Source organism: Eublepharis macularius, chromosome 17 (assembly GCF_028583425.1).
Source record: "Eublepharis macularius isolate TG4126 chromosome 17, MPM_Emac_v1.0, whole genome shotgun sequence".
NCBI classification, from domain to species: Eukaryota; Metazoa; Chordata; class Lepidosauria; order Squamata; family Eublepharidae; genus Eublepharis; species Eublepharis macularius.
Genome location: NC_072806.1, coordinates 31,928,024 through 31,955,010, shown reverse-complemented (window position 1 = coordinate 31,955,010; position 26,987 = coordinate 31,928,024). Strand labels below are relative to the sequence as shown.

Here is a 26,987-nt window from a genome sequence, read left to right as displayed (position 1 = left end):
ATGAAGAAACTGGGCAGTTCAGATCTGGAGGACTCGGAAACGATGGATGACCACACAGATGGCGAGGATTCTGCCACCGGCACCCCCAACGGCACTAAGCTGACTAAGCAGAGCATCTTTGCCAGGCGGGCACGCTTTGGGATTGGGGACAGCGATAAGGACGTGGCACCCATGGACTCCTTCTACCAAATGGAGCACCTGGAGTCCAATCCCATCATCAAGTTTAGCCTTTCCTTGGAAAGAGGGAGATGCTCTAACCATGGTCACAAGTGAGTGGCTCTCGCATGCAAGCATTTGGGGCTGGGCTAGATGACCCTAGAGGTCCCTTCCAACCCTATGATTCTATGATTTGATTCTGTGATTCTTTTTTATAATTTTATTATCACAGTATCTGAAAGCCACACAATGGCTCCACCCACAGAGAAGTTAGGAGACTCCCCAGGTCTTTTGTCCCTTTGGTAAGCTGCCACCACCCAAACTGAAAAGGCTTAACCCGTCACCAGCCATTTAGGGAACTGGTGAACCTTTAGGCATGTGCAAAGTTCTTACAAATGGCTGAGCAGGTGGTCTATGGGCATGGAAACGGTTGCCACCGCTTGACTTAACCAAAGAAAGATCTTTATTGCACCACAGTAGAATATAAAAAACAGAGAGCACAACGATACATAGGAAGAGCAGTGCATTAGGCTTAGCAGCTCATAAAAAGAAGGAAAAGGCAAAAGTCTAATATCTAACTATCCCTTGAAACTTACCAAACAGTACCTGAAACACTCCTGCTGGAAATCTCATCTGTAGAGCCCTGCTTTCTCTATCCCAGTTGAAACATATCCATAAAAAGCAACAGCCCTTTATAAACCCTCTTCCCTCCAGGGAGTAAGAACCAGCCCTCCGTGGCTAGGATCTAACATCTGCCATGGAGTTTGTTTTATGATGCCACCCAAAAGGCTAGAGTAACATACATTTATCCATCTCAGGATGTTGGCTATAAAAAACAGCAATGAAAAGAAATTCAAGGGGGTTTCTTGGGGGCTGCAGTGGGGAAGGAGTGAAACTTGCCTCCTACTCTACCAGCTCAGGCTGGGGAGAAAGGGAGGACTGGCAGCGATGCGCCAAATTACAGCTCCCTTTTCCCCCTCTATAGATGAGAATGAAGCAAGAGCGCTCCTGTCTGCATAATGCCCCCCTTCATCTGTTTAGCTGGACCCCACCTTCTTTCACTTGCCCATGGCAAAGTGTGATAGTTGTTGCTAACTTCTTTTGTTAGATATATAGGTTTATACAACTCTATAGATGATCCTTGACAATGTTGGTGGAAATGGAGAGTGCCCTCAAGCCATAGCTGACTTATGGCAACCCCTGGTGGAGTTTTCATGGCAAGAGACTAACAAGAGGTGGTTTGCCATTGCCTGCCTCTGCAATCCTGGTCTTCGTTGGAGGTCTCCCATCCAATTACTAACCAAGGCTGACCCTGCTTAGCTTCTGAGATCACGAGATCAGGTTCACCTGGGCTATCCAGGGCTCTTATCAAAGTTAGCATATGCCAAAAAGTGAGGCTTCTGCCCCCATAAAGTCCAATTGGTTATTAGATAATTTATACCTCCACTTCCCAATGGGGACCCAAGTCAGCTTGGTGTAGTGGTTAAGAGCAGAAGGACTCTGATCTGGAGAGCCGGGTTTGATTCCCCACTCCTCCGCTTGAAGCCAGCTGGGGGACCTTGGGCCAGTCACAGCTCTCTCGGGGTGATTGTCGTGAGGATAATAATAACACACTTTGTAAAACACTCTGAGTGTGGCATTACGTTGTCCTGAAAGGCAGTATATAAATCAAATATTATTATGTTGTTATTACAGCATCATTCTCCCCAACTCCATTTTACCCTTACCACAACAACCCTGTGAGGTAGGTTAGGCTGAGAGAGAGTGACAGGTCTGAGTTGCTCAGTGAGCCTCCATCAGAAAGTGGGGACTTGAATTTGGGTCTTCCAGATCTGTGTCCAACACTCTAACCACTGCACAACACTGCTGTGATCTGCACCTCTTAACTTGCTACTGCTGGCCCCCTCTTCCTTTCTTTCTAAATGATTCTGTAGTCTAGCTTTTATTCCTAAAAATGTATGGTAAAGGAAGAGGGTGGCCTGATTCTCTGGTGTCCAGATATCAATAACCTGGAGCCCCCTTTCTCCACATCAGCCCTCTGTCCATGGATCCTATGGATGGGCATGCTGAGAAGTGTTTAAAGCTCTACGACCGAAGGAGACTCTTTGACGCAGTGGCCAACGGTGATCCGAGCGAGTTGGATGGCCTGTTGTCGTATCTTCTTGACACTACGAAGCAACTCACAGACGATGAGTTCAAAGGTAGTGGGGATTGTGCCTCTGTTCCTTCTTGGGATTTGGGAGGTGAAATTGACAGAGACTTCAGGGAAGTGAAGATGAAATTAACAAGCCCTCTGAGGAGCAATCTCTGTCTGCTCTGTGTAAAGAGGTGAAATTGACAGGCACCTTTGGCTCTGTCTTTTTAAACTATGCTTCCTGGCTAACGTGTCTTACACTTGACTATACCTCTGAAAGATGCCTCGTGTAGGGAGACTCTGAATCCCCAACACTTCTCAGAATAGATCAAGATTGGTAGTCTGTCTGTAGCAGTAGGAAAGAGCAAGAGTCCAGTAGCACCTACAAGACAACAAAATTTGTGGTAGGGTATGAGCTTTTGTGAGTCACAGCTCACTTCTTCAGATACAGCCAAAATGTTGAGTGGAGTGAGTACAGAAGTAGCACTTATCCTGCAGAGGAATTTCAAAGGGAGATTAGAAAGCGAGACTGGTGAATTGCAACTGATAATGAAGCTCAAGACAATGCATCCACCTGGACTAAATCAAGACCTAGGCTTCCTGTCTCATTACCAATGCTGATTTCTCCACACCCACTACCCCTCTGCATACCCCACCCTATCCAATCACCCTATCCAATCACACCTGCTATTGTCATTCACTGGCTGTCTTCATTTGGCTTCTGTAATCGCTCCACAAATTTTGTTAGTCTTACAGGTGCTACTGAACTCTTGCTCTTTTCTACTGCTTCTCAGAATAGTTTTTTCAACAGTAGCTCACTCCCTCCCCTTTTAAATGTTTGATTTAATAATCAAGCAAAGTATGGGAAAGGTTGTGACAACCCATTCGAAGCATGGAGAAAGGATTGAACTGAATCTGAAGCAGAGGCTATGCATACCTTTGTGGAGTGACACCAGGTAGAAACCACAGAAATCATGTATCTGCTCCTGTTATATGTGCACACTCATAGACTCCTGGCTGGAAATTCATTTTGACAAGAGAGCAGCATTTTATGGTCAGCCAGGGTCCAAAAGCTCAGTGCTGATATGGCCCGTTGGCTCCGGCCTCCTCCTGCTCAGCAATGAACAGCAGGCCTTTACAAAACCTTCAGTGTCCCCCAGCTGTTCACAGGAGAAGACACCTCAAGGGCATAAGAAGGGAATCTGACAGGGCCTCCTTTGCTGTTGGGAATGTACATATTCTGCCCTTTTTTGTCTCTTTTTGTTTCCGTAAGTTGTTGTTAGCCTAATTCTTTTTGTCACTGTTTGACATTGGTGTTCCAATAAATGTGTTTCTTTACATCATTATTGTTGAGAACTCCAAGTCTGGCCTGGAGGTTGCTAACTTTAGTGGCAGAGTATCTTTGTGCTGCCTTCTTATTCCAGGGCTTTTTTTCAGCTGGAACACGGTGGACCGGAGTTCCGGCACCTCTTGAAAATGGTCACATGGCTGGTGGCCCCGCCCCCTGATCTCCAGACAGAGGGGAGTTTAGACTGCCCTCCGTGCCGCTCCAGCAGCCCTGCTCCAGCGGCACAGAGGGCAATCTAAACTCCCCTTTGTCTGGAGATGAGGGGGCGGGGCCACCAGCCGTGTGACCATTTTCAAGAGGTGCCGGAACTCTATTCCACTGTGTTTCCACCACCTCCTTCCCCAGAAAAAAATCCCTGCTTATTGCTATGCTTGTACTTGTGTTTACAGAACCAGAAACTGGGAAAACTTGCCTCTTGAAAGCCATGTTGAATCTGCACAGAGGCCAGAATGACACGATTCCTGTGTTGCTGGAGATTGCGGAGAAAACCGAAAATCTGAAAGAGTTTGTGAATTCCGAGTACAAAGACAACTACTACAAAGGTAGCTGGGAGGTGTTGATAGGAATACATGCTGAGCATCGTTCAGGTTGGGAAGCTCCATAGCTCAGTAGCAGAAGGCATGTTACGAAGGCAGAAGGCTCCCCATTCAATTCCTACCATTTCCAGCTAGGCCAGGAGAGCCTGATCTTGCCAGAAGCTAAGCAGGCTTGGCCTTGGTTAGTAATTGGATGGGAGACCTCCAATGAAGACAAAGCTTGCAGAGGCAGGCAATGGCAAACCATCTCAGTGTCTTGCCATGAAAACTCCACCAGGGGGCGCCATAAGTCAACTATGACTTGAGGGCAGGATTTCATTTTTCAATCTATTAATTAATTTGTTCTTATAAATGGGTGGTGCCTGTACTTAGAATCATAGAAACATAGGGTTGGAAGGGACATTGAGGGTCATCTAGTCGACCCCCTGCAGAATGCAGGAAATTCACAACTGCCTCCCCACCCCACACCCCCAGCGAACACTGCTGCATACCCAGAAAATGTCAAAACTTGTTCGTGGGAGTGTTCTTTGGTCATTTTGCCATGGAATAAATGTCATTTCAATTGGTGCCTCTCTATCACACCTCCTGTGTGTCCTCTAACGGGTGACTTTTTAGGTCAGACTGCACTCCACATCGCCATTGAAAGACGAAACATCTACTTGGTGAAATTGCTGGTCAAGAATGGGGCAGATGTCCAAGCAAGAGCCCACGGCGAGTTCTTCCAGAAGACCAAAGGGAGGCCAGGATTTTATTTTGGTAGGACTCCGTGCAGAAGTCGAGATGAGCAAATCTCCCCACCTTCGTTCCTTTTTCAATGGCTACCTTGTCATTGTTAGCATTTTCACTTTGCCCCTTTCTCTTCGCTGCTGCTCCCGTACTGCTCGTTTTTAATGCCATTTATGTGCGACGGGTGCAAAAATGACATTTGAAAATGGCTAAAATGAAACGGGAAACAGAAAACGGTGCAAAATTAAAATCTTGTAAGTTTAATTTGCACAAGGGAGAAGTGAAATAAAATGGGGCTTTTTGTGTCGAAATGTCGGGACTGAGATACCTTCAGTAACCATAAATGGGATGGTGGGTATGAGTAGCGGAGACACCAAAGTGGGAGTCTGCAGGGCTTTTTTTCAGCTGGAACGCGGTGGAACGGAGTTCCAGAACCTCTTGAAAATGGTCACATGGCTGGTGGCCCCGCCCCCTGATCTCCAGACAGAGGGGAGTTGAGATTGCCCTCCGCGCCGCCAAGCGGCGCGGAAGGCAATCTTAACTCCCCTCTGTCTGGAGATCAGGGGGCGGGGCCACCGGCCATGTGACTGTTTTCTCCCAGGGCAACCCACGGAGTTCCACCACCCCTTTTCCCAGAAAAAAAGCCCTGGGAGCCTGGATTGTGTCCCTGTGTAACAGTCCACCTTGTATGCCGTTAGGCGAACTTCCTCTCTCCTTGGCAGCCTGCACCAACCAGCTCAACATAGTGAAATACCTTCTGGAGAATCCCTACCATCCGGCCAATATCGCTGCTCAGGATTCCATGGGTAACACAGTCCTGCATGCACTGGTCGAGATCGCTGATGACACGGAAGACAACACCAAGTTTGTCACCAAGATGTACAATGACATCCTCATCCTGGGAGCCAAGAAGAACCCGACCCTCAAGCTGGAAGAGATCACCAACCGCCGAGGACTGGCACCGCTGACCCTCGCGGCAAAGACTGGGAAGATACGGGTAAGCCTCTTGGGATTCCCATCGGGGAGAAATGATGTAAATGATATAATGGTATAAATGATAGAATTAAATAAGCGGGGCCTTTCACAAGATCTGTAATCTCGTCGCCATAGATGGAAGTTGAGTCTAGCCAGGGGTCATTTTGTAGAAAAAGAGCTGGAGGAACTTATTAGCATAACTCATTAGCATATGCCATGCCCCTTGCCATCGCCGGAAGTGTGTCATTTGCATAACTGATTTGCATATGCCACACCCCCTGGCATCACCTATCCTGGCTGTTTTGGACCCAACCCTGGCCATTCAGGGCCGAAATTGGGCCCAAAATGGCAAAAAGGGGCTGAAAATGGCTGAAAAGGGGCCCAAAATTGTCAAGATCGGGCCACTGCTGAGTGGGAGAGTGATCCACCACCTGTCAGAGGTCCAATCCGGCCTCTGAGCTGGTGGGCGGGGCCACCTGACATGCGACCTCTTGGGGGAACTGCTGGAACTGCGTTCCTGCACGTTCCCCCTCGAAATGAGCCCTGAGTCTAGCTTTTGGGAATGTGGAACCAAGATGATGAAGAGGCTGAAATAATGCATGCTTTTAAAAACATGTCCTTTGCAACTGGTGCCGTTGTGGGCGGATGCGCAGGCCCTCCCTAATAGCTCAGCAAGTGCAGCATGCAGCAAAGTCTCCTTGGCTTAGGGGACATGTACGACATGCCTTTGGCATGTGGGTGCAGCTGTGGCACCAGGCGCCAGACCTTTCCTAACTTTGATGGAGCAGCAGCAGGACTTCCATCTTTTATTTTTCTTCACTGTGGCCTGCCAGATGCCCCACTGCCCTGTCTGCATCCTCCCTGGGCACGGGACATCCCAAGCCACGTCCAACCCCAGCCGGAGTTGAGCTATGAAAAGGTGGAAGCTCAGCTCAGTTGTCCCCTAGTGCCAGCACCACTAAAGGGAGGATTTTTATCCCACTCCCATTTTATTTATTTAACAACATTTATAGCCCACCTTTCTGCCCACATCAGGGTCACCAAGGCAGCTAACAAATTAAAATCACACATTAAAAAATGTACATCTTAAAAACCATTAAAACCAACAAAAACACATCATTAAAACCATTAAAGCCAGGGCTTAAAATATGTATACAAAAACATAAAACCACAATTAAAACACTGGGCCGGAAAGAGGGATCACTGAGGGAACACCAAAGGAAACAAAGAAGTCTTCACCCACTGGTGGATGATGGCAGCAGAAGGGGACAAATGAGAGCCTCTCTACACGAGACATCTTACACGGAGACGTTCAAGTGTGGGGAGACGCAATGCTAGCTGGGAAGCATAGCTTAAAAAGACAGATCCAAAGGCTCGTCAGAGGGTTTGTTAATTTCATCTTCGCCTGCTGTCAGTTTCATCTCCCCTTCCAGGAGGCAAAGATGAAACTAACAAACCTCTGAGGAGCGATCTTTGCCAGCTCTGTCTTTTTAAACTATGCTTCCCGGCCAACATTGCATCTCCCTACACTTGAGCATCCCTGTGTAAGATGTCTTGTGTAGAGAGCCTCTGAGTTTCCCTGGGGAGAGAGTTCCGGAGTTTTGGTACCATGACCAAGAAAGCCCTCTTGGAGGTTGCCACTTGCCTAATCCCAGATGGCAGGGGTACCCAAAGCAGGGCCTCTGAAGATGACTGAAGTGGTTGGGTAGGTTCATAGGAGAGTAGGCAGGTATGTTGGTCCCAGACTATATGCAATTGCCCTAATTACACCGGTGCTACGCCAGCTGCATTGGCTGCCAGTGGAGTACCGAATCAGGTTCAAGGTTTTGGTGTTAACCTACAAAGCCGTACGTGGACTGGGACCGACGTATCTGAGTGACCGTCTCTCACCATATGAGCCCCAGAGGACTCTCCACTCTGGTGGAAAACATCTTTTAAGTGTCCCTGGCCCTAGGGAGGCCCGCCTGGCGTCAACCAGGGCCAGGGCCTTTTTGGTCCTGGCCCCGACCTGGTGGAATGCTCTATCTTGCGAGACAAGGGCCCGGCAAGATTTGCTTGCATTTCGCCGGGCCTGTAAGACAGAGCTATTCCGCCAGGCATATGGCTGACGCCGGGCAGTGCCCCCCCCCCGTGAAGGGGGGGTTAAACCATCACCCCTACGCGAACACAGAGGCATGTATGAACCACTATGCAGCATGAACTGTAATATTTAATGTTTTTAAATGTTTTTAAATGTATTATTTAATGGTTTTAAATGTTTTTAATGGTGCTTGTATTTGTTATCCGCCCTGAGCCTGCGAAAGTGGGGAGGGCGGAATATAAATATAATAAATTAAATTAAATTAAAAATTAATTAAAACTGCTTCTCTCCCCATTGCAGTTCACTCCTGTAGCGGGAGGGAAAGCTTTATTTTAATAAGTATTTTGTGTTTGCAGGAGACTTTAATTCATGTAGCTGTTGTGCCACAAGAGCGCATTCCTCACAGCACAGCAGTGCCTCCGTTCTCATTGAGAAGATTGGCAGTGACAGGTGTAAAGTTTAGGGATGGTCTGGATGCTCCAAAGCCATCAATAATGCGGCTGCAGCTGGCTGCTGCTGTTGGACCAATGAAGAGCCCCAAAGCAAAAGCAATGAATTGTTAGCAGACTGCAACACTATAAAACATTAAAGCATCCTGGGAAAGAATTTTCCTGGGATCCGAGATTGTATAGTGGAGGGAAGTGGACAATAAGGCCTTTCTAGGAAAAGAAATCTGTAAAAAACATAAGAGCTCCGCTAGACCAAACCAGAGGTCCAGCATCCTGCTTCACACACTGACCCACCAGTTGCCTTGGAGGGCCAAACAAACAGAGCATAGAGGTAAAGGACGTGGACCAATGTTGCCTCCCAAGGATTACTGCTTCTGGATATGGAGGTTCCCTTTCGTCATAGGGTTGTCAATTCTGGGTTGGGAAATTCCTGGACATTTGGGGGTGGGAAAGGTAGAGTTTGGGGACGGGAGACAGCTCAGCAGGGACGTGATGCCCTACAATCTACCTTCCAAAGCAGCCGTTTTCTCCAGGGGGACTGATTTCTGTAGTCTGGAGACCAATCGTAATTCTGGGAGACCTCCAGCCCCCACTTGGAAGTTGGCAAGCCAATCTAGCCACCGTGACTCTTGTCTGAGAGCCAATTTGGTTTAGATCCAGAGGAGTTAGCCGTGTTAGTCTGTAGTTGCAAAATAGAAATGAGTCCCGTAGCACCTTTAAGACTAACCAACTTTATAGTAGCATAAGCTTTCGAGAACCACAGCTCTCTTCGTCAAATGGCGGAAATGAAAAGATTCGCAACGGCTACTTATTAAAGGAAAAAGACACAAAAGGGCCAACTGGGGCATCGGTCCATTTGTTCATCTTTTACTTTGTCGTGTTGGTATTCAACTTCACTAACCCGCCACCTTGTCCTGCTTATCCTTGACCTGTGATTAGATCTTTGCCTACATTCTCAGACGAGAAATCAAAGAGCCCGAGTGCCGGCATCTGTCACGGAAGTTCACCGAATGGGCCTATGGGCCGGTCCATTCGTCTCTCTACGACCTCTCTGGCATTGATACCTGCGAGAGAAATTCCGTTCTGGAGATAATTGCTTACAGCAGTGAAACACCGGTGGGTGTGAGGACTTTCCTGACTTGCGGTGACTTCTAACGCTCGGTTGCTAGTTCGCTTGGGTTCCCTCGTCTGAGTTGTGAATAGTTCTGAGCTCTGTGGTTCACAGCTCACGCTCATAACCACTATACTGCGCCTGCTCTAAAGCACTCGGTTTTCTTTCTACTGTCTGGGTAGCGGGTGCTTTTATTGGCTTTTTCGAGTCATCTGAAGGGGTTGGGCCCTCTGTGCCAGGCGCCAGAGATCTAGCTTGTGAAGCAGAGGCTTGCTTTGACAGGGAGGTGGGGCATCTATGTGGGGGGGGGGGCGGAATCCCAAGACCTCTGCTCACCCAAGGAACCAAGCAAGTCATGCGCTTTATTTTCATGGGATATTTGTGTTTGGGCCCAAGGAAAGGGCTCAAGGGGGAACACTGCTCTTGGGGGCCTTTGGTGGATTTCCGTATTATGTTATTTTATTTTATTTAAAACATCTTTATGCTACTTTTGAACCCAATGCTGGCCTTCAAAATGACACACAGTTAAAAAGACATTAAAAAATCAACTTTTAAAACTGTGTGTGTGTATGCAAAGGGGCAATAAAATAACATAAAGAGGGTCAGTAAAGGTACTCCAGGTGAAACAAAAAGAAACCCTCTCTTGCTAGCAGAAGGCAATGATAGAGGTGGATAGACAAAGCTGCCTGGGCAACTCCTGTTGTATCAGTTTTATCTTTCTTCCTCCAACCTCACCGCCGGGCAACGGCAGAGGAGAATTAGCAGCAGGTGGTGAATTTCTTGGTGCTCCTAAGCTATTTCCCTGCGTTCTCAACCTCAGGAAGAAGATTGGAAGTGTTATATATGGAGATCAAAGTGGATTAGTTCTGCAGAAAGCAAGTTTTTAAAAAACCTGGAACAGTAGCATAAATGACCCTATACCTCTACTAGGAGAACTAATGAATGCTTTTATGAATAGTTCGTATTGCACATGGATAGCTGGATCTAGAGATGAGAGGCAATGTTTAAATTCTCTTGAAGTAGGTGGCTGGACTTGGACATTTGCAAGCAAACAGCTGGGAACTTACTGAAGTGGCCCTTTTTCCAACATAAAACCTCAGAAATTCACGTTAACACCAAAACAAACCTGCCCGGGGAGGGAATTCCCTAATTTTAGTGTGATGACCAAGAACACCTTTCTCGAGTTGCCACCAATCTAACCTCAGGGCCACCCTGGGAGAAAGGTTGGCAGGAGCCTCATGCCCCATTGCTCATAGTTATCTGTGCCCCGCTTTTCCTTCTGGGAAAACGTGTGGATTTCCCTAATGTCCGACCTTATACACAAGTTCTGCAGGATAACGGAACTCGCCTTTCTGACTCTGCACACATCTTGTTTGAATTGGGTGGCTTTGTGTGCAACATTAGCATGCCAACACAACACCTGTTTGGGCATTTGGATCTCTGGGGTTCTAACACTGCACGTGTAGCAGCTGATCGTGTGTGGTTTAAAGAAGGTGCCGGGCACGTGCAACGTTGTGGTAATTATTTGGTTCCGTCCTGCTGCATCATCTTTACAGCAGGCTGTAGAAAGGGGCTGGATTTGTCCTGGGCTGTTTCCTGTTTCTTCAGTCAAGGCTGGTCTGGGGTGGAGGCAGGTCTAACCGTATTTTCTTGCCCCGTTTCAGAACCGTCATGAAATGCTGCTGGTAGAACCGCTCAATCGGCTCCTGCAGGACAAGTGGGACCGCTTCGTGAAGCACCTTTTCTACTTCAACTTCTTCATCTACGCCGCCCACGTCATCATTCTCACTGTTGCCGCGTACTACAGACCAACCAAAAAAGGCGAGAAGGTAGCAGAACTTGTCCCCTCGCAGTGTGTTCGAGTGGCAATCAGTGGGAAACGGGCGGGGGGCAAAGACCTGGAGAAATGGCGTTGTGTAGTGCCGCTTCTGGGTGCAGGAAGTGACATCACTGTGTTGTGCAAACTCTAGAGACTGGAGAAATTCCTAGAGCATTGCTCAATGTGGTGATGTCACTTCCGGGTTGACGCTGCCGAGGTATGTTATGCAGCCCTCTCCATTTGTCACCCCGCCACTCATTGAGCACCGGAGGCAGACAGGAAGTGCTGGTGGGTGTTGCTGCCTTCCCACAATCCCCTCCCTTATGCCAAAAGACTCTGCAACTTGAAAAACTTGCCTGGCCTTAGAATTCATCCACTGGAAGTACCCCCACCCACCCTTCCTTAGCCTCTGTCATTGCAGTTTCTGGGCCTGCTGATGGGCCAAAGTGAGGCAAGCAAAACCCTCTTCATCTTTTCACCTTTGCACCTTGGAAATACTTTGCCGGATGAATCTCTGCCTGCCTGCTATGAAATGCACAAGCATGTTGCCCTGGATTTGCCAGCTGGACACCATGTGCATTCCAGACGCCTGTTGCCGTCAATCAGGATGGAGGGAAACCAGTTCATTTGGCATTTTTAATGGCTCACTCTTGCTTATGCTACCTGTAAAGTATCATGGCCTTTGTGGTACTGCATATATACGTTTTACAGTTACAGTAATCCTTAAGATTGTTCACGTAATGGGTGCTGGACTTCTGTTCTGCAATTCTCCGACATCTCGATCATGTCCTTTGCAGCCACCCTTTGCGCTGAATCATACAACTGGTGAATACCTCCGAAGCACTGGAGAAATCCTAAGCGTTCTGGGAGGCGCCTATTTCTTTTTCAGAGGGGTAAGAACCCTTGCCTGATTCCTCTGCTTCTCTCTCTGGATTTAACCTTCCCCCCCCCGACACCAAGTGCTCTCTCTCTTGTTTCCCTGCTCTTTGCAGATCAAGTATTTCCAGCAGAGACGCCCCTCCCTGAAGGCCCTCGTCACTGACAGCCACAGCGAAGTCCTCTTGTAAGCATCCCCTGCTTCGTCTATACAAGGAGCGTGAATGCATTCTCTGTGGCTGCTATTTTCATTGTTGTATCCAGGACTCATTTCGAGGGGGAACGCACGGGAACGCAGTTCCAGCAGTTCCCCAAAGAGGTTACATGTCACATAGCCCCGCCCACCTGACTCTTGGCCATTTGGGGCCTTTTTCAGCCTGGATTGGGCCTCTGACGGGTGGTGGATCACTCTCCTGCCATCAGCGGCCTGATCCTGACCATTTTGGGCCCCCTTTCAGCCATTTTCAGCCCCTTTTTGCCATTTTCGGCCCAATTTCAGCCCTGAATGGCCAGGATTGGGTCTAAAACAGCCAGGATAGGTGATGTCAGGGGTGTGGCATATGCAAATCAGTTATGCTAATGACACACTTCCGGTGATGGCAAGAGGCATGGCATATGCTAATGAGTTATGCTAATGAGTTCCTCCAGCTCTTTTTCTACAAAATGACCCCTGGTTGTATCTCATAACAATGGGGCTAATGCCCCCCCCCATGCCGGTCAGGAAAGCAACAAACCCAGTCCCACCCACCCACCCCCGGCTCGGACGTTTCTCTACATACTCAGGAGACTATGAGTTTATACATTAGCCTAAAGAAAAAGAAAACCCAACACCGGCTTAATGAGGGCTGAGCACGCTTCAGGGGACAGGAACTATTGAGAGCAGCTGAGATTTAGAATGGAAATCCATGCTGCGAATTAGCTGCAGATGCTCGAGTGCAGGATTTTATGTGTGGTCCTCAGTTCACATGCAGGCTGTTCTCGTTAAGTGAATGCCGCTTTCGAGCTCTCTTTGTGTGATCGCATCTTCAAGTGCAGAGCGCCAGTTCAGCTGTTCTCATTGTGAGAACAAGTACTGTGGGCTCCTTGGACTTGCCAATTTGCATTTCTTTAAGGGGTGAGGAAGTGCCAAGATCTGCATTTCAATGAACGGATGTGGGGGAAAGTGGAATACTTTTAGCAGTTGAGGAGGAACTGATATTGAATGCATGAATGTACTCACGGGGAGCAAACTGAAGTGTGACTGTGTGAGTGAGTGTATCAGAAGTTAAAGGGGGAACACGAGCAACTAGGTTCATTTGAGTGTCCCTAGGTACTTAGTAATGTGTATTTCTACCCTTAGTTAAAGAGGAAAATGGGAGGGGGGAGGATTAGCCTGCAGTTTGGGAAAGTCCTGGAGATTTTGGGGGTTGAGCCTGGGGAGGGTTTGGTTTGGGGCGGGGAAGAACCTCAGCGGGGTATAACGCCGATGAGTCCCCTTTCAAAGCACCCATTTTCTCCAGGGGAACTGACCTCTGTAGCCCGGAGGTCAGTTGTAATTCAGGGAGATCTGTAGTTCGGCAACCTACCTTGATGCCGAAGAGCGCTTCCTCAGAGGGTGACCGCCTTGCTTCCCTTTCAGCTTCACCCACTCCGTTCTCCTCTTGGGCGCCGCAGTGCTATACTTCCTGGGTGAAGAGCTGTACGTGGCCTTTGTGGTTTTTGCCTTGGCGATGGGCTGGACCAACTTGCTCTACTACACTCGTGGCTTCCAGCAGATGGGCATCTACTCGGTCATGCTTGAGAAGGTCAGTCTGGGCTGGAGCAAAAGTTGGTAGAGAGACCACAGCCGGGGTTATACAGCTGCTTTCGGTTGCGTGGTGCTGCTGCCCCTTCTAGCCCTCTGCTGCCTCCACCAGCTGGCCCTGGATCTCCACCAGCTGGCCCTGGATCTCCACCAGCTGGCCCAAGTTCTTGGACAGAGGAGGTTCTCTCCCCTGAGGTTTGCCACGTGAGATCCTCAGGGTTGAGTTGAGAATTGTATTGTCGAAGGCTTTCACGGCCGGAGAACGATGGTTGTTGTGGGTTTTCCGGGCTGTATTGCCGTGGTCTTGGCATTGTAGTTCCTGACGTTTCGCCAGCAGCTGTGGCTGGCATCTTCAGAGGTGTAGCACCAAAAGACAGAGATCTCTCAGTGTCACAGTGTGGAAAAGATGTAGGTCATTTGTATCTACTCAGGAGGGGTGGGGTTGAGCTGAGTCATCCTGTAAGAGTTTCCCAGGGTGTGGAATGCTAATGGCGGGAGGCTTCACTGTATCCTGAGGAGGTTCTTTTGCATATGGATTGGTACTTGATGTGCTAATCTTCTCTGCAGGGCTATTGTCGGGTGTGGAGTGTTTTGTTGGCCTGGTGTTTTTCAGAACTGGAGCCCATGCTCTGTTCATTCTTAAGGTTTCTTCTTTCCTGTTGAAGTTTTGCTTATGCTTGTGAATTTCAATGGCTTCCCTGTGCAGTCTGACAAAGTAGTTGGAAGTGTTGTCCAGTATTTTGGTGTCCTGGAATAAGATACTGTGCCCTGTTTGCGTTAGGCTATGTTCAGCCACTGCTGATTTTTCAGGTTGTCCAAGTCTGCAGTGTCTCTCATGTTCTTTTATTCTTGTCTGGATGCTACGCTTTGTTGAGAATTGCTTAGATTCTGAGCACATTCTGTCCCACTGAGCTATGGCCCTTCCAAAATGAACACTTCCCCCCAAGTCAGACTACCAATTCCTGGGCCAGCAGCAGTTCCCGAAGGGCTTGGACTTCCCTAGCCTTGCAGCCTGAGATGGAGAGTCTAGAGATTAAACTTGGAAACACAGCTTCCTAAGTATGCAACCATGCAACTTTCTAAGTTGCAACCATGAGCTTGCAACTGACTTATGGTGACCCCGGTAAGGGGCTTTCAGGTCAGGTGAGATGCTTTGCCATTGCCTTCCTCCGCAGAGTCCTTCTTGGTGGTCTCCCATCCAAGTCTCACTGACCCTGCTCAGCTTCTAAAGTCTGACATCCCGTGCCAACCTTCCCTCCCAGCACAGAGCTGCTCGGAGTGCTAAGCATGTCTCGCGATGCCCTATTGAAACCAGTTTTCTTTTTCTTGCAAGTGAAACTGCGGGGAGGGGAGCATCAAGAACCTCTGGGCCTGAGATTTGCAATGCGCTCTGGTCTGCTCAGAATTCTAAATGCTGTTCTCTGTTAGAGGACTGCTTAGAATAGAAAGAAGAGCTTAGTCGGATGGATCAGAGCAAACAAAGGTCCATCAAGTCAAATGGCATATTTCATGCAGCAGCCAATCAGCTGCCCCTAGAAGGCCTACAAAGCAAGCCATGGAGGCCAAGATGTCCTCCTGTTGCTGCCCCACAACAACTAGTATTCCACCTCCAGGGCTTTTGGAACTCAGTGGTGGAACTCAGGACTGCACAATGATGTCACTTTGGGTCAGCTGGAACAAGAGGGGAGTTTTTGAAAGTTTAAATCACCCTCAGCGAAAATGGTCACATGGCCGGTGGCCCCGCCCCCTGATCGCCAGACAAAGGGGAGTTTAGATTGCCCTCCGCACCGTGGCGCAGAGGGCAATCTAAACTCCCCTCTGTCTGGAGATCGGGGCGGGGCCACCAGCCATGTGACCATTTTAAAGAGGTGCCGGAACTCCATTCCCCCGCATTCCAGCTGAAAAAAAGCCCTGTCTGCCTCTAAAAACAAAGGATCTTATTGGGCATTGACAGATCTCTGTGAATGTGTCCAGTCCCATTTTGAAGGCATTTTTGTGAGTGGCTGTTACTACATCCTGTGGCAGTGATTTTCACACGTTCTTGGAGTCCCTGGGATTCTGGAATCCTTTTGCTTTGTGCTCCCTTACTTTATGCTTTTTAGCATGTTTCTCAAGGTGTAAACACAGTTTTGAAACAATAATAGCAATGTTTAAAGCCTTTTCGAGTGTTGGACCTTAGAATATAAAGGCCAAAAGTTCCCTCTCCAGGACCCTCCCTCCAAAACCACTTGGGTAAGTCCATCAATGACGCTCTTTCCAGCTGCCCCAGCCTCACCAAAGACTTCTGAGCTCTACAAGACTTCAGACATCCAGCACAGGGGACAAGCCTCTCACCAAGCTCTGACTGGCTCCCTTTTCCAGCAGAGGCCTGGGGCAGAGCCCAATAGCCCAGATCTTTCTTTGATAAAAATTTGATTTAAAAAAAGCCTCTCTACACACAACATCTGACATGTGAAGAACACGTGTCAGAAGATGCAATGTTACCAGGAAGGGTAGTTTAAAAACACAGAGCCAGTGGCAGGGCTGTGAAATGCCAGAAGGGAAACTTCAGCCCATTATAACCTCTCCAGGTCCAAGCCCAGCTCTGGAAAGCAGCTCCAGCCCATTTCCATTTCTGGCTGCCCTCTGGTTGCGATTCTATGTTTTAAACTGGACAGGTGAAATGGGCAGAGTCTTGGGGAGGTGAAGATGAAATTAACAAATCCTCTAAGGAGCGATCTCCACCAGCTCTGTCTTTTAAAACTACGTTTCCTGGCTAACATAGCATCTTCCTACGTTTGACGGACACATGCCGAGCCATCTTGTATAGAGAAATTCTTAGTTGTGCTTCCCTGTCGAGTCATTGCTGAGAAGAAAGCTTCCCAGGAGTGCCAAAGAGGGTCACCAAGTGAGGTACTTCTTTGAGTTGAAGATACCACCCTTGGAGGCTTGCTGTGGATGCTGTTCCGTGATGTTTACTCCCTTGGCTCTCGGAAGAAGGTGGGGGCATGCAGGGCACACCCTTGTCCCCAGCGGTCCCTGATGGTTTCTCTCCCCTGCAGATGATGATGAGAGATCTGTTCCGTTTCATCGTGGTCTACCTTCTCTTCCACTTGGGATTTTCAACAGGTACTTGAGCGCCTGTCTAGGTGGGCAGGGGATGGAGGCAGCCTCTAAGGGGAGATAGTTTGGTGGTTCCAAGGGTGTAAATTGGTTTGTTTCACTGGAGCTCTCCCTGGGCTTTCAAAACTTCTCAGCATGTGCCTTCACCTCCCTCTCTTGAATCGGGCTTGGGCTTCTGCATCACATTTCTTTTCTCAGCTTATGCCAACCAGTATAGTGTAGCGGCTCGAGTGATGGACTACCTGGGGCGACCCAGGTTCGAATCCCCGCTTTGCCATGGAAGCTCTCTGGGTGACTTTGGGCCAGTCTCAGCCTAGCCTACCTCACAGGGTCGTTGTGAGGGGGAAATGGAGAGGAAGAGCAAGATGTAAGCTAGAGGCAGGATATATATGAAGTACAATAAAAATTATTCTCCTGCTCTTTGGCTACTGCTGCAGCATGGATAACATGGCTGAACTGGTGAATGTGGGATCATCCCAGTTGGGAGCGGAGGGAGGGGGTGACTGTAAAGGACGTTCTGGTCTCTTCCAGCCCAGTGGGTCTTTGCTTTGGAACAGGTCGTAGACCTTGCACTTGAATATTGGTCAGGGACCACTGGATTATATGATCCCTTTGCAACTCTATGAGCCTGTAGCCAACGTCTAATGGGTCTACTGAATGTTTTGGGGTCTTTCGATTTCAGCTGCATGTGCAATATTGAGCCACTCTCAAACGTCTGCTCAGTATTGCAGTTAGCTTGTTAAGATGGGGGGGATACAAGTCAGAAATGGCCTGGGGTGAGTTGATTGGAGGAATTTGGAAATAATGGGGCTGGGGGCTACCAACAGGCTTACAGAGGGAGAAGGAAGTTTCTCCATTGTGAGGGAAGCGTGACCTCTCTTAATTTCTCTTTTAATGGTTATTTGTATTCTTTTTTTATTTCTTTGAGCCCTTTTTTGGGTTGAGAGACCAGTAGCACCTTTAAGACTAACACAGATGCATCTGACAAAGAGAGCTGTAGTTCTCAAAAGCTTATGCTACAATCAGGGCTTTTTTTCAGCTGGAATGTGGTGGAATGGCGTTCCGGCCCTTCTAGAAAATGGTAGCGGGCAATTTAAACTTTAAAATCCCCCTTGCTCCAGCTGACTGCCGGTAGTCAGCTGGAGCAAGTGGGGTTTAGATGCCAGCCGGGGCAGAGGGCAATTTAAACTCCTCCCCTTGTGGGAGTGTTCCCAGGGGTGGCTGCACCCTGCACGATGACATCACTTCCCAGAAGTGACGTCACTGCACGGTCCTGGGAGCGCACACGCTTTGTGCACACGCATGTGGTACCAGGGGTATCACCTCCTGCTGGGAGTTGCCCCATGTGCTGCCAACCACTGAGTTCCACCACCTCTTTTCACAGAAAAAAAGCTCTGTAAAGTTGGTTAGTCTCAAAGGTGCTACTGGACTCTTTACTATTTTGCAACTACAGACTAACACGGCAAACTCCTCTGGATTCTTGGGGTGAAAATCACTGTTAAAAAATTTCAATAGCTAGATTACGCCAATGCTTTCTTGTGTATTCAGAAGTTCCCCTGGGGAGCCATTTGATTTTGTCCTGCCCCTCCCTCAAAGCGCTCAGGGCAGCATAAAAGGTTTCCCTTCCTCCATAACATCCTTGCAGCAACCTTGTGAGGTAGGTTAGGTTGAGAGAGAGTAGGCAGTTAAAGCTGAGTTTCAAGACCAAACCGTGATCTGAACCCAGATCTCTCCAGAATTAGTCTGCCACTGTTCCCCCCTGGCTCTCGGCCTGTGATTCTGGACAACTCTTCTCTGCCCACAAAATCCCTCTGCCCTTTCTGCATTTCTTTCTCTCTGCAATCCCCCCGTGATGCTCTCCTCTTTTGCCCTAGCGGTGGTGACCCTCATCGAGGACGGTGAAGAGGGGCAGGAGTTGAACCAAAGCTATTGTGTCCACCCATGCCAGGCCAAGCGTGGCCGCACCTCCGCGGCATACAACAGCCTGTACTACACCTGCCTGGAGCTCTTCAAGTTCACCATCGGGATGGGCGACTTGGAATTCACGGAGAACTATCGTTTCAAGCCCGTCTTTGTCCTTCTGCTGGTGATCTACGTCATCCTTACCTACATTCTGCTCCTAAACATGCTCATCGCCCTCATGGGAGAAACCGTCAACAAGATCTCCCAGGAAAGCAAAAGTATTTGGAAGCTCCAGGTTGGTTGAGGGCTGTGGTTGTCAGACTGTGCTCCCAGGATTTTCTGGGCTTCCCTAGAAGCTTTTGCGGGCTTCTCAATAGGAGGAGGATAGAACCAGTGCTGTGTTGTGGTTAGAACAGTGCTGGGCAAATCACAGCCTGTGCAGGCCTATATCCAGCCCACAGGAGCTCTTGATCTAGCCGTCAAACTTTTAAACAACCCGTGTGTGTGTATCTGTGTGTGTGTGAGACGTGTTGTCAAGTCGCTCCGGACTTATGGTCATCCTATGAATAACAATCTCCAAAAGTCTTATCATTAATAATAACCATAATAACATATCACCCTACAGGACAACTTAATGTGACACACAGAGCAGTTTACAAAGTGTGTGGTTATTATCCTCACAACAATCACCCTGTGAGGTGGGCGGAGCTGAGAGAGGTCTGAGAGAGCTGTGACTGACCCAAGGTCACCCAGCTGGCTTCAAGCGGAGGAGTGGGGAATCAAAGCTGGTTGTCCAGATTACAGTCCTGCCGCTCTTAACCACTACACCAAACTGGCTTGCTCAGGTCTTGAAAACTGAAGGTCTTTGGCTCAGGTCTTGAAAAAAAAAATTTAAAAAATTATTTAAACAGTAAACAATGAATGAAACATCTAAAAAACAAACAGAATATATATAAAATACAAGCAAAAAAATCAGAATAGTGAAACTACATAATATTTTCCCTCTCTGCCCTTTGGATGATGATTGAGCAAAGGAATAGGAAATCTTAACCAATTCCAATTTCTTCATTTAACAACCTAGACCCCACCAAAGCCGGTGGAGACCCAGATGCAGCTGCTCTGCTGCTCTTGACAGCTCTTTGTGTGTGAAAGGAAGTGTGAAAAAGCAAGTCCCTAACTCTTGCATATCACCTTCAATGGGGTGGGTGGGGTATGTTGTCAGTCTCTAGCCAGCTGTGAAGATATCCTTTGTGAACTTGGGAGTTGTGGCTTGCGAACCGTGAGGGTACTCAAGTGCAGGACCATCTGTGACCATGGGGTGGCGCTTGAGCACCAGGCCCCCCTTCTCCAGAATTTCAGAAGCAGGATAAATTCTGCAAAGTTCAAACAGTGTCACCTGCCGCCCACTTTCCAAGCTCTGAGAATTCCAGGTTTGGTTTTCTTTAGATGGAAGAGTGCTGAGGAGATCTGGGCTTGTGCAATATCAGCTTTATTTGGGAAAAGTTCCTTTCACTTGCTCTCTGCTCCTTCCAGCCCCACACACTCATTTGCCACTTTCTGCACACGAAGTGCCCATTAGGGAAAATGCTCAGTGTCCTTGAGAAATACTTGCATTTGCAGTGATTAGACTAGTCTAGTTCATGTCCATCTATTTACAGAGCTATGCAAGTTTAACTTGATACGCATCAGTCAAGTGAGACATAGAATTCGGCTTGCCCTCTTCCAGCGGCCCAAATTGGATTATCTTGGCCAAGAATGGACCAATTTGCCTTCCTCCGTTTCTTTTCACTTTTCATCTGCTGTTGTTCTGTGTCTTTAATTTTGCCCACTTAGATTGCTGCCATTCTTTTTGTACGCAATAATACGGCAAAAAAGTATACGTTCGAATGGGAAATGTTACATGCAAGGAAACAGAAAATGATACAAAAAGCAAAACTTGCCCAAGAAAAAAGGGAAAACAGAAGAGATTTCCCAATCAAAACTGCAGGGCTGCAAAATCCAGTTGGACCTCTCCTCGTGCAGCTGTATGCAGCTGTTTGCTTCTACAGATGGAGGCCGCGGGTTTCCCTTCTATAACTCTCTGAATAAATGCCTGCAGCTCCCACTTCCTTCTTTTGCTCTCTCTCTCTCTCTCTCCTTCTTTCTGTGTGTAGCGAGCCATCACCATCTTGAATATTGAAAATAGCTACTGGAACTGCATTGTCAATCCTTTCCGGTCTGGGAAACGAGTTTTGGTAGGGATTACCCCCGATGGCAAAGATGATTACAGGTGGTGCTTCAGGTAATCTTTGACTCTGTCTTGGTCTGGGATAGTGAAGATGCGTGGAACCAAGAGTCCCGCTCCTATACCTCTGTAACTTCTCTTTGTATGGGTTCTATGGGGCTTAGGAGGCAAACTTTCACACAAGTGTAAGTTAAGGGGAAAAAATTAAACTTTTAAACAATTAATACAAGGCAACTATTTTTTTTCTTTAACTAAACTCATAAGCGCAACCATACACTTTCAAAGCCAACCATGTATTTTAAAAGGTAAACAGTTCAACTTGTCAGAACTCACCAAGTGATCCAGTCCTTTTTCACAATCCTTCCAATTTGAACAGGGCCGGCTTGAGGGAGGGGCAGGGGAGGTAGTCTGCCCCCTGCGCCACCAGGGCGCTTGCCGCGCGCCCCCTGTCCCGCGGGGCAGGCAAAAGGCAGCGCAGGGGGCTGCGAGGCCGCCCACGCCATTTGCCTGCCCCGCAGGACAGGGGGCGGCTGGCTGCCCCCTGTCCTGTGGGGAGGCAAATGGCGCAGGCGGCTTCCCAGCCCCACACGCTGCCTCCACCGGTGCACCATGCGGGCAGCACGCTCCGCCCTGCATGGTGACGTCACAGAAGTGACGTCATTATGCAGTGCCGAGAGCGCGTGAAGGGTTGGACTAGGGTTGCCATGGGCGCCGGCAACCCTAGTTCCGTCCCTGAATTTGATGCAACTGGAACCCAGGCTTCTGTCCTCTTCTTGGGGAATGACAGCCCTTATTCAAGGTGATAAGAGCATATTAATTATTATTCAGCTCCCCAACAACTAGTTTCTTCCTCAGCTGCCCGGCTCTAGCTACATGCTTTGTCCTAATGGGCTAAACCAATGACCTCATAGGGGTTACACCTCCTCTTTCTGTCCATCACTGAAGCGGTAGCCAAGAGACTGAGCAGGGGGGGCAGGGTCTGGGCCTTGCTTTCCCAGCCTACCCTGCTCCCTTTTGGCCCGAAGCAAACACAGCCTCCAGGTTTGCTTTTCCCAAACCAGCTACTGCACTTGCGGGGGCCTTTGGGAGACAGAGAGAAACTCACATCTTGCCTTTGGTGGCCTTGTAACAAACAGGCCTATTTGTGTAACTCCACCTAGGGTTGCCAGCTCCAAGTTGGGAAATTCCTGGAGATCTGGGGAGTGAAACCTGGAGAGAGTGGGATTTAAAGAGGGAAAGGACCTTGGCATGGCATAATTCCATAGAGTCCACCCCCAGAAGTAGCCATTTTCTCCAGGTGAACTGATCTCTGTGGCCTGGAGACCAGTTGCAATTCCAGGAGATCTCCAGCCACTACCTGGGGGTTAGCAACCCTAACGCCACCTGTTCTTCCTCCTTATCTCCATCCTGTGTTGGTCACACAAGACAGTAACATATTGTGGGAAACAAACCATTGTGTACTCTCTCTTGGCTTTTGCTCTGCCATCTTATTTCTGGGCTGCAGCAAGGGTTAACTTCCTGGGATGGCAACAGGCAGAAATGGTGGTGTCTTTTTCTCCTTAACAGGGTGGATGAGGTGAACTGGTCCACATGGAACACCAACCTGGGTATCAACGAAGACCCTGGCGGATACAGCGAAGAGCTGAAACGCAACCTCAGTTTTGCCTTTAAGTATGGGAGAGGTGAGGAAGATGGAAACATTCAAGGAGACGGTATTTGTCCTGCTTGGACAGGGAGGCCCTTTCTGTACTTTTGTCGGTAGAGGAAACAAAGCACATCCGTTACTCAGCTCCTGTGGGGAATCCAGAATTCTTCCCTTCCCTTGCTGGGAAAATGCATTTCCCCAACACTCAACTCATAACATTTTTACACCAGAATCTGTAAAAGAAAAGAACACTCATATGCAAGCACACACAAACACAGTGTCATGTGTTGCTACCATGACGCCTGTGCAATCTGGGTGTCATGGCCTCCTATTGGACAACACCAGTGATGTCACCACTGGCAAGTAGCCCAATTCTTCCATGCCACTTTGTGCTTGGTTTTATTTTTAACTTTTAGAATCAAGGTCAGCAGCTGGTGATCCCCTGAACCAAACCCAATTGTCTAAGCGATGCTGTCTGCCCTCCCCGTTTTATAAGCAGGAGCGGCGCCAGGATTTCCAGCACCCGTGGCCGGCTGGCCGGCTGTGCACGTGCGCACACGTGCACAGAAACACCAGCCTGCGTGATGACGTCACGTGTGACGTCCTCATGGGCGTGTGCACGAGCTGGCCCAATTGCTGCGGCGGGTGGCTGGGATGGCGCGTGGGTGGCCTCCCAGCTCTCCTGCTGCGCCCAGCCGGGGGTGTGTGTTGGTGGCGGCGGCAGCACGGGGCAGGAGGGCTGGGTGGCTGCAGCTTCATGGCATGCACTTCCGCTCCCGGTGCCTCCTCCAGCACCCCATGCCCTGAGGCAACCGCCTCCCTGGCCTCAATGAGTGAGCCGGCCCTGTTTATAAGGGGAGAGGGGTGTGGCTGAGCAGTACCTGTGATCATGAGAGTTGGCTTCCAGCCATTTTGGCAGGGTGGCAGTGGCACGTGGGCTTTTGGCCTGCTGCTTCCCACCCCACAGCCTTGCCCAAGTGGCTCAGGGCAAATCTAGCTCCTGACCCGTTTTTCAAGAGCCCAAGCTCACCTGCATCACTCCAAGACTGGCCACGTCGAAATGGCTTTTGCTTTGGATAGCCACTGCCATTAACAAAGCTCTGCAACAAGATGCTCCCCCCAAAACACTGTATTTCACCAGCAAGCTCCAACCTGTGCACCTTACAAAACGTAGTTCTGGGGGCACATGCCATCCTGTAATTGCCATGCCAGGAAAGGGACACGTGAGTCCGTTGTTACTTGAACCGCAGATACTGGCATCATTTTTTCCAAAGAAAACGATGAGGTGGGCGGAGCGGGATGTTAGAACTGGAGGACCGAAGCAGTTTTAAAAGCCGGTTTCAATCAAAGTTTCAGGGAAAAACTGGAAGACTTTGGTTCCGATGTTGCGGGATGGCAAGCGAGAAGGCTCACTCAAGCCCATTTCAGAAGATGACTTGGATTCAGAAGACCAACGGGCCCGGAAGAAGTCGCTCCCAAAGTTTGTATCATTTTGCAACTCTTTGTTCAGTTTTTTAAACATGTTTTACTCTGAGCTCTCTCAGCCCCACCCGCCTCACAGAGTGGTTGTCGTGAGCAGGGCTTTTTTTCTGGGAAAAGAGGTGGTGAAACTCAGGACCGCACAATGACGTCACTTTGGGTCAGGTGGAACAAGAGGGGAGTTTTTTAAAGTTCAAATCGCCCTCGGCAAAAATGGTCACATGGCCGGTGGCCCCGCCCCCGATCTCCAGACAGAGGGGAGTTTAGATTGTCACATGGCCGGTGGCCCCGCCCCCTGATCTCCAGACAGAGGGGAGTTCAGATTGCGGCGCAGAGGGCAATCTCAACTCCCCTCTGTCTGGAGATCAGGGGGCGGGGCCACCGGCCATGTGACCATTTTCAAGAGGTGCCAGAACTCCGTTCCACCGCGTTCCTGCTGAAAAAAAGCCCTGGCCGTGAGGATAATAATAACACACTTTGTAAATCGCTCTGAGTGGGCGTTCAGTTGTCCTGAAGGGCAGTATATAAATCGAATGTTGTTGTTGTTGTTCACTTTTAGCCCACCTTTGTCCCCAATGAGGACCCTGCTTACGTCATTCTCCTCTCCTCCATGTTTTTCCTCACAACAAACCCTGTGAGGTAGGTGAGAGGCTGAATGTACATGACCGGCCTGAGGTCACTCTGAAAGCTTCCATGGCAGAGCGGGGGATTGACATCCTAGTCCATCACTCTAGCCACACCACCACGTTGGCTCTTTATTAAAGTAGGACCCCAAAAGTTATGCTGCCAGGAGGCCAACAATGGCTAAAATGCGCCTCTCGATTGCTAGAAGGGCATAGGCTCAAAGGAGAGGTTTATAGGGCTGCCTACGTGGAGGTCTTCGGTTGAGGACCTTCTTTGTGTGTCCACAATCTCAGAGGAGGCATGGACAGCTACCAGAGAGAGACTTTTTGGTGGTGGCTCTTTCTCTTTCCCCATCGAGGTTCACTCAAGGCTACTGAAAACTACCAGAGGCACCTAAAGGCTGCCTCTGTCCCCTACTCCCAGATTGCTGCCCCCTCTTCCACAGCCTTAAGTGCCATTTGGAACAGTGTGGTTGGGCACATGTTCGGGTTGCCAGCCTCCAGGTGGGGACTGAAGATCTCCTGGAGTTACAATTGATCTCAATACCATAGAGATCAGTTCCCCTGGAAAATATGGCTGCTTTGGAGGATGGACGCTATGGTATTAGAGTGCTGCTGTAGCACAGTGGTTAAGTGATTTGGCTGTGAGTCAGCACTCTACTGGTTCGAATCCCACTACTGCAATGAGCTCAGTAGGTGGCCTTGGGTAACCTACTCAGCCCCAGCTCCCCAGCTAAATTGTGGGGATACTAGTAGTAACACTAACTTGTTCACTGTTGTGGGTAAGGCACTAATCTGTCTAGAAAAGCGGTATATAAGCACTGTTGTTGTTGCTGTTCCCTGCTAAGTTCTCTCCCCTCCTCAACACCCCCCCCCCAAGCTCTATCCTCAAATCTCCAGGTATTTCCCAAGCATAAGTTGGCAAAACTAGTACATGCTGTTAGTGTGGTGTACTGGTTTGGATTCATAGGCCAGATGAAACAAAGAAGTCTTCACCTGCTTCACAAAAGACACCAGTAGAAGGAGACAGACTAATCTCCCTGGGGAGGGCGCACCAAAGTTTTGGCACCACAATAGAGAAGACCAGTTCTCACGTTGCCGCCTGTCTGTCCTCAGATAGCAGGGGTACCCAAAGCAGGGCCTCTGAAGATGACTAGAGTGGATGGATAGCAGGGCTGCCAGGCCCCCTCAACCTCCGGGCGGGGGGGATAGGGGCCTGGCACTTACCTGGGGGGGAGGGGGTGTGCGCCCCCCCCACAGGCGCAATGACATCACTTCAGAAGTGACGTCATTGCGCAGCTCTTGGGAGCACATCCAGGCTCCGCAGGGGCTCAAAACAGGCCCCATCCATGCTGAAATGGGCCCGTTTTTGAGGCGCTGTGGAGCGCAGGAGCACTTCTGTGCTCCGGAGCACCTGAAAATGGGCCTGTTCTGCCACGGATCGGGCCTGTTTTTGAGGTGCTGTGGAGCGCAGGAGCGCTTCTGCGATCTGCAGCGCCTGAAAACGGGCCCGTTTTGCCATGGATCGGGCCCATTTTCAGGCACTGCGGAGCGCAGGAGCACTCCTGTGCTCTGCAGTGGCCCCAATCTGGGCCAAAACGGGCTCGATCCCGGTGGCTGCTGTGTACAGGAGTGCACAACACTGCAAGGGAGCCCACAGGAAAGGTGCCTGCGCCCCCGCCGGTTAGGTAAGTGGGGGTGGGGTGGGGGGAGCAGGGACGGGGGATCCCCCACCCCCACCGGGGGTCTGGGATCCCTAATGGGAGAAGGGGTCCAAACTGGGAGATGCTGTCAGTGGTTGAACCTAGGCACAGAGCAGATGCTCTGCCCCTGAGCCTACTCAGGCTTATCTCTGGTCCCAGTGTCAGCTGAAAGTGTTTTTTTCTGATCCTTTTAGTGCCATCTGGAAATAAAATAGGAACCTAATGGTGCACTTTTGTTTTGTTTACAGCCCAGTCTTATGACAAGTCGGATCCATGGCCTGTGGTTCCCCCACCCACCTTTAGATTTGGATTCATA

General features: G+C 49.3%; 1 protein-coding gene across 1 annotated transcript; it reads left to right on the top strand.

Moving 5' to 3' along the window:
* Nucleotides 1-26,987, top strand: TRPV1 (transient receptor potential cation channel subfamily V member 1). The gene is made up of 16 exons (XM_055001290.1): nucleotides 1-262; nucleotides 2,172-2,357; nucleotides 4,028-4,180; nucleotides 4,790-4,930; nucleotides 5,599-5,897; nucleotides 9,344-9,520; nucleotides 11,180-11,344; nucleotides 12,132-12,227; nucleotides 12,327-12,397; nucleotides 13,829-13,994; nucleotides 17,035-17,101; nucleotides 18,970-19,292; nucleotides 21,151-21,278; nucleotides 22,788-22,903; nucleotides 24,217-24,346; nucleotides 26,920-26,987. Exons 1-16 carry the CDS (start codon nucleotides 1-3, stop codon nucleotides 26,930-26,932), a joined length of 2,493 nt encoding a protein of 830 aa, XP_054857265.1. The 3' UTR covers nucleotides 26,933-26,987.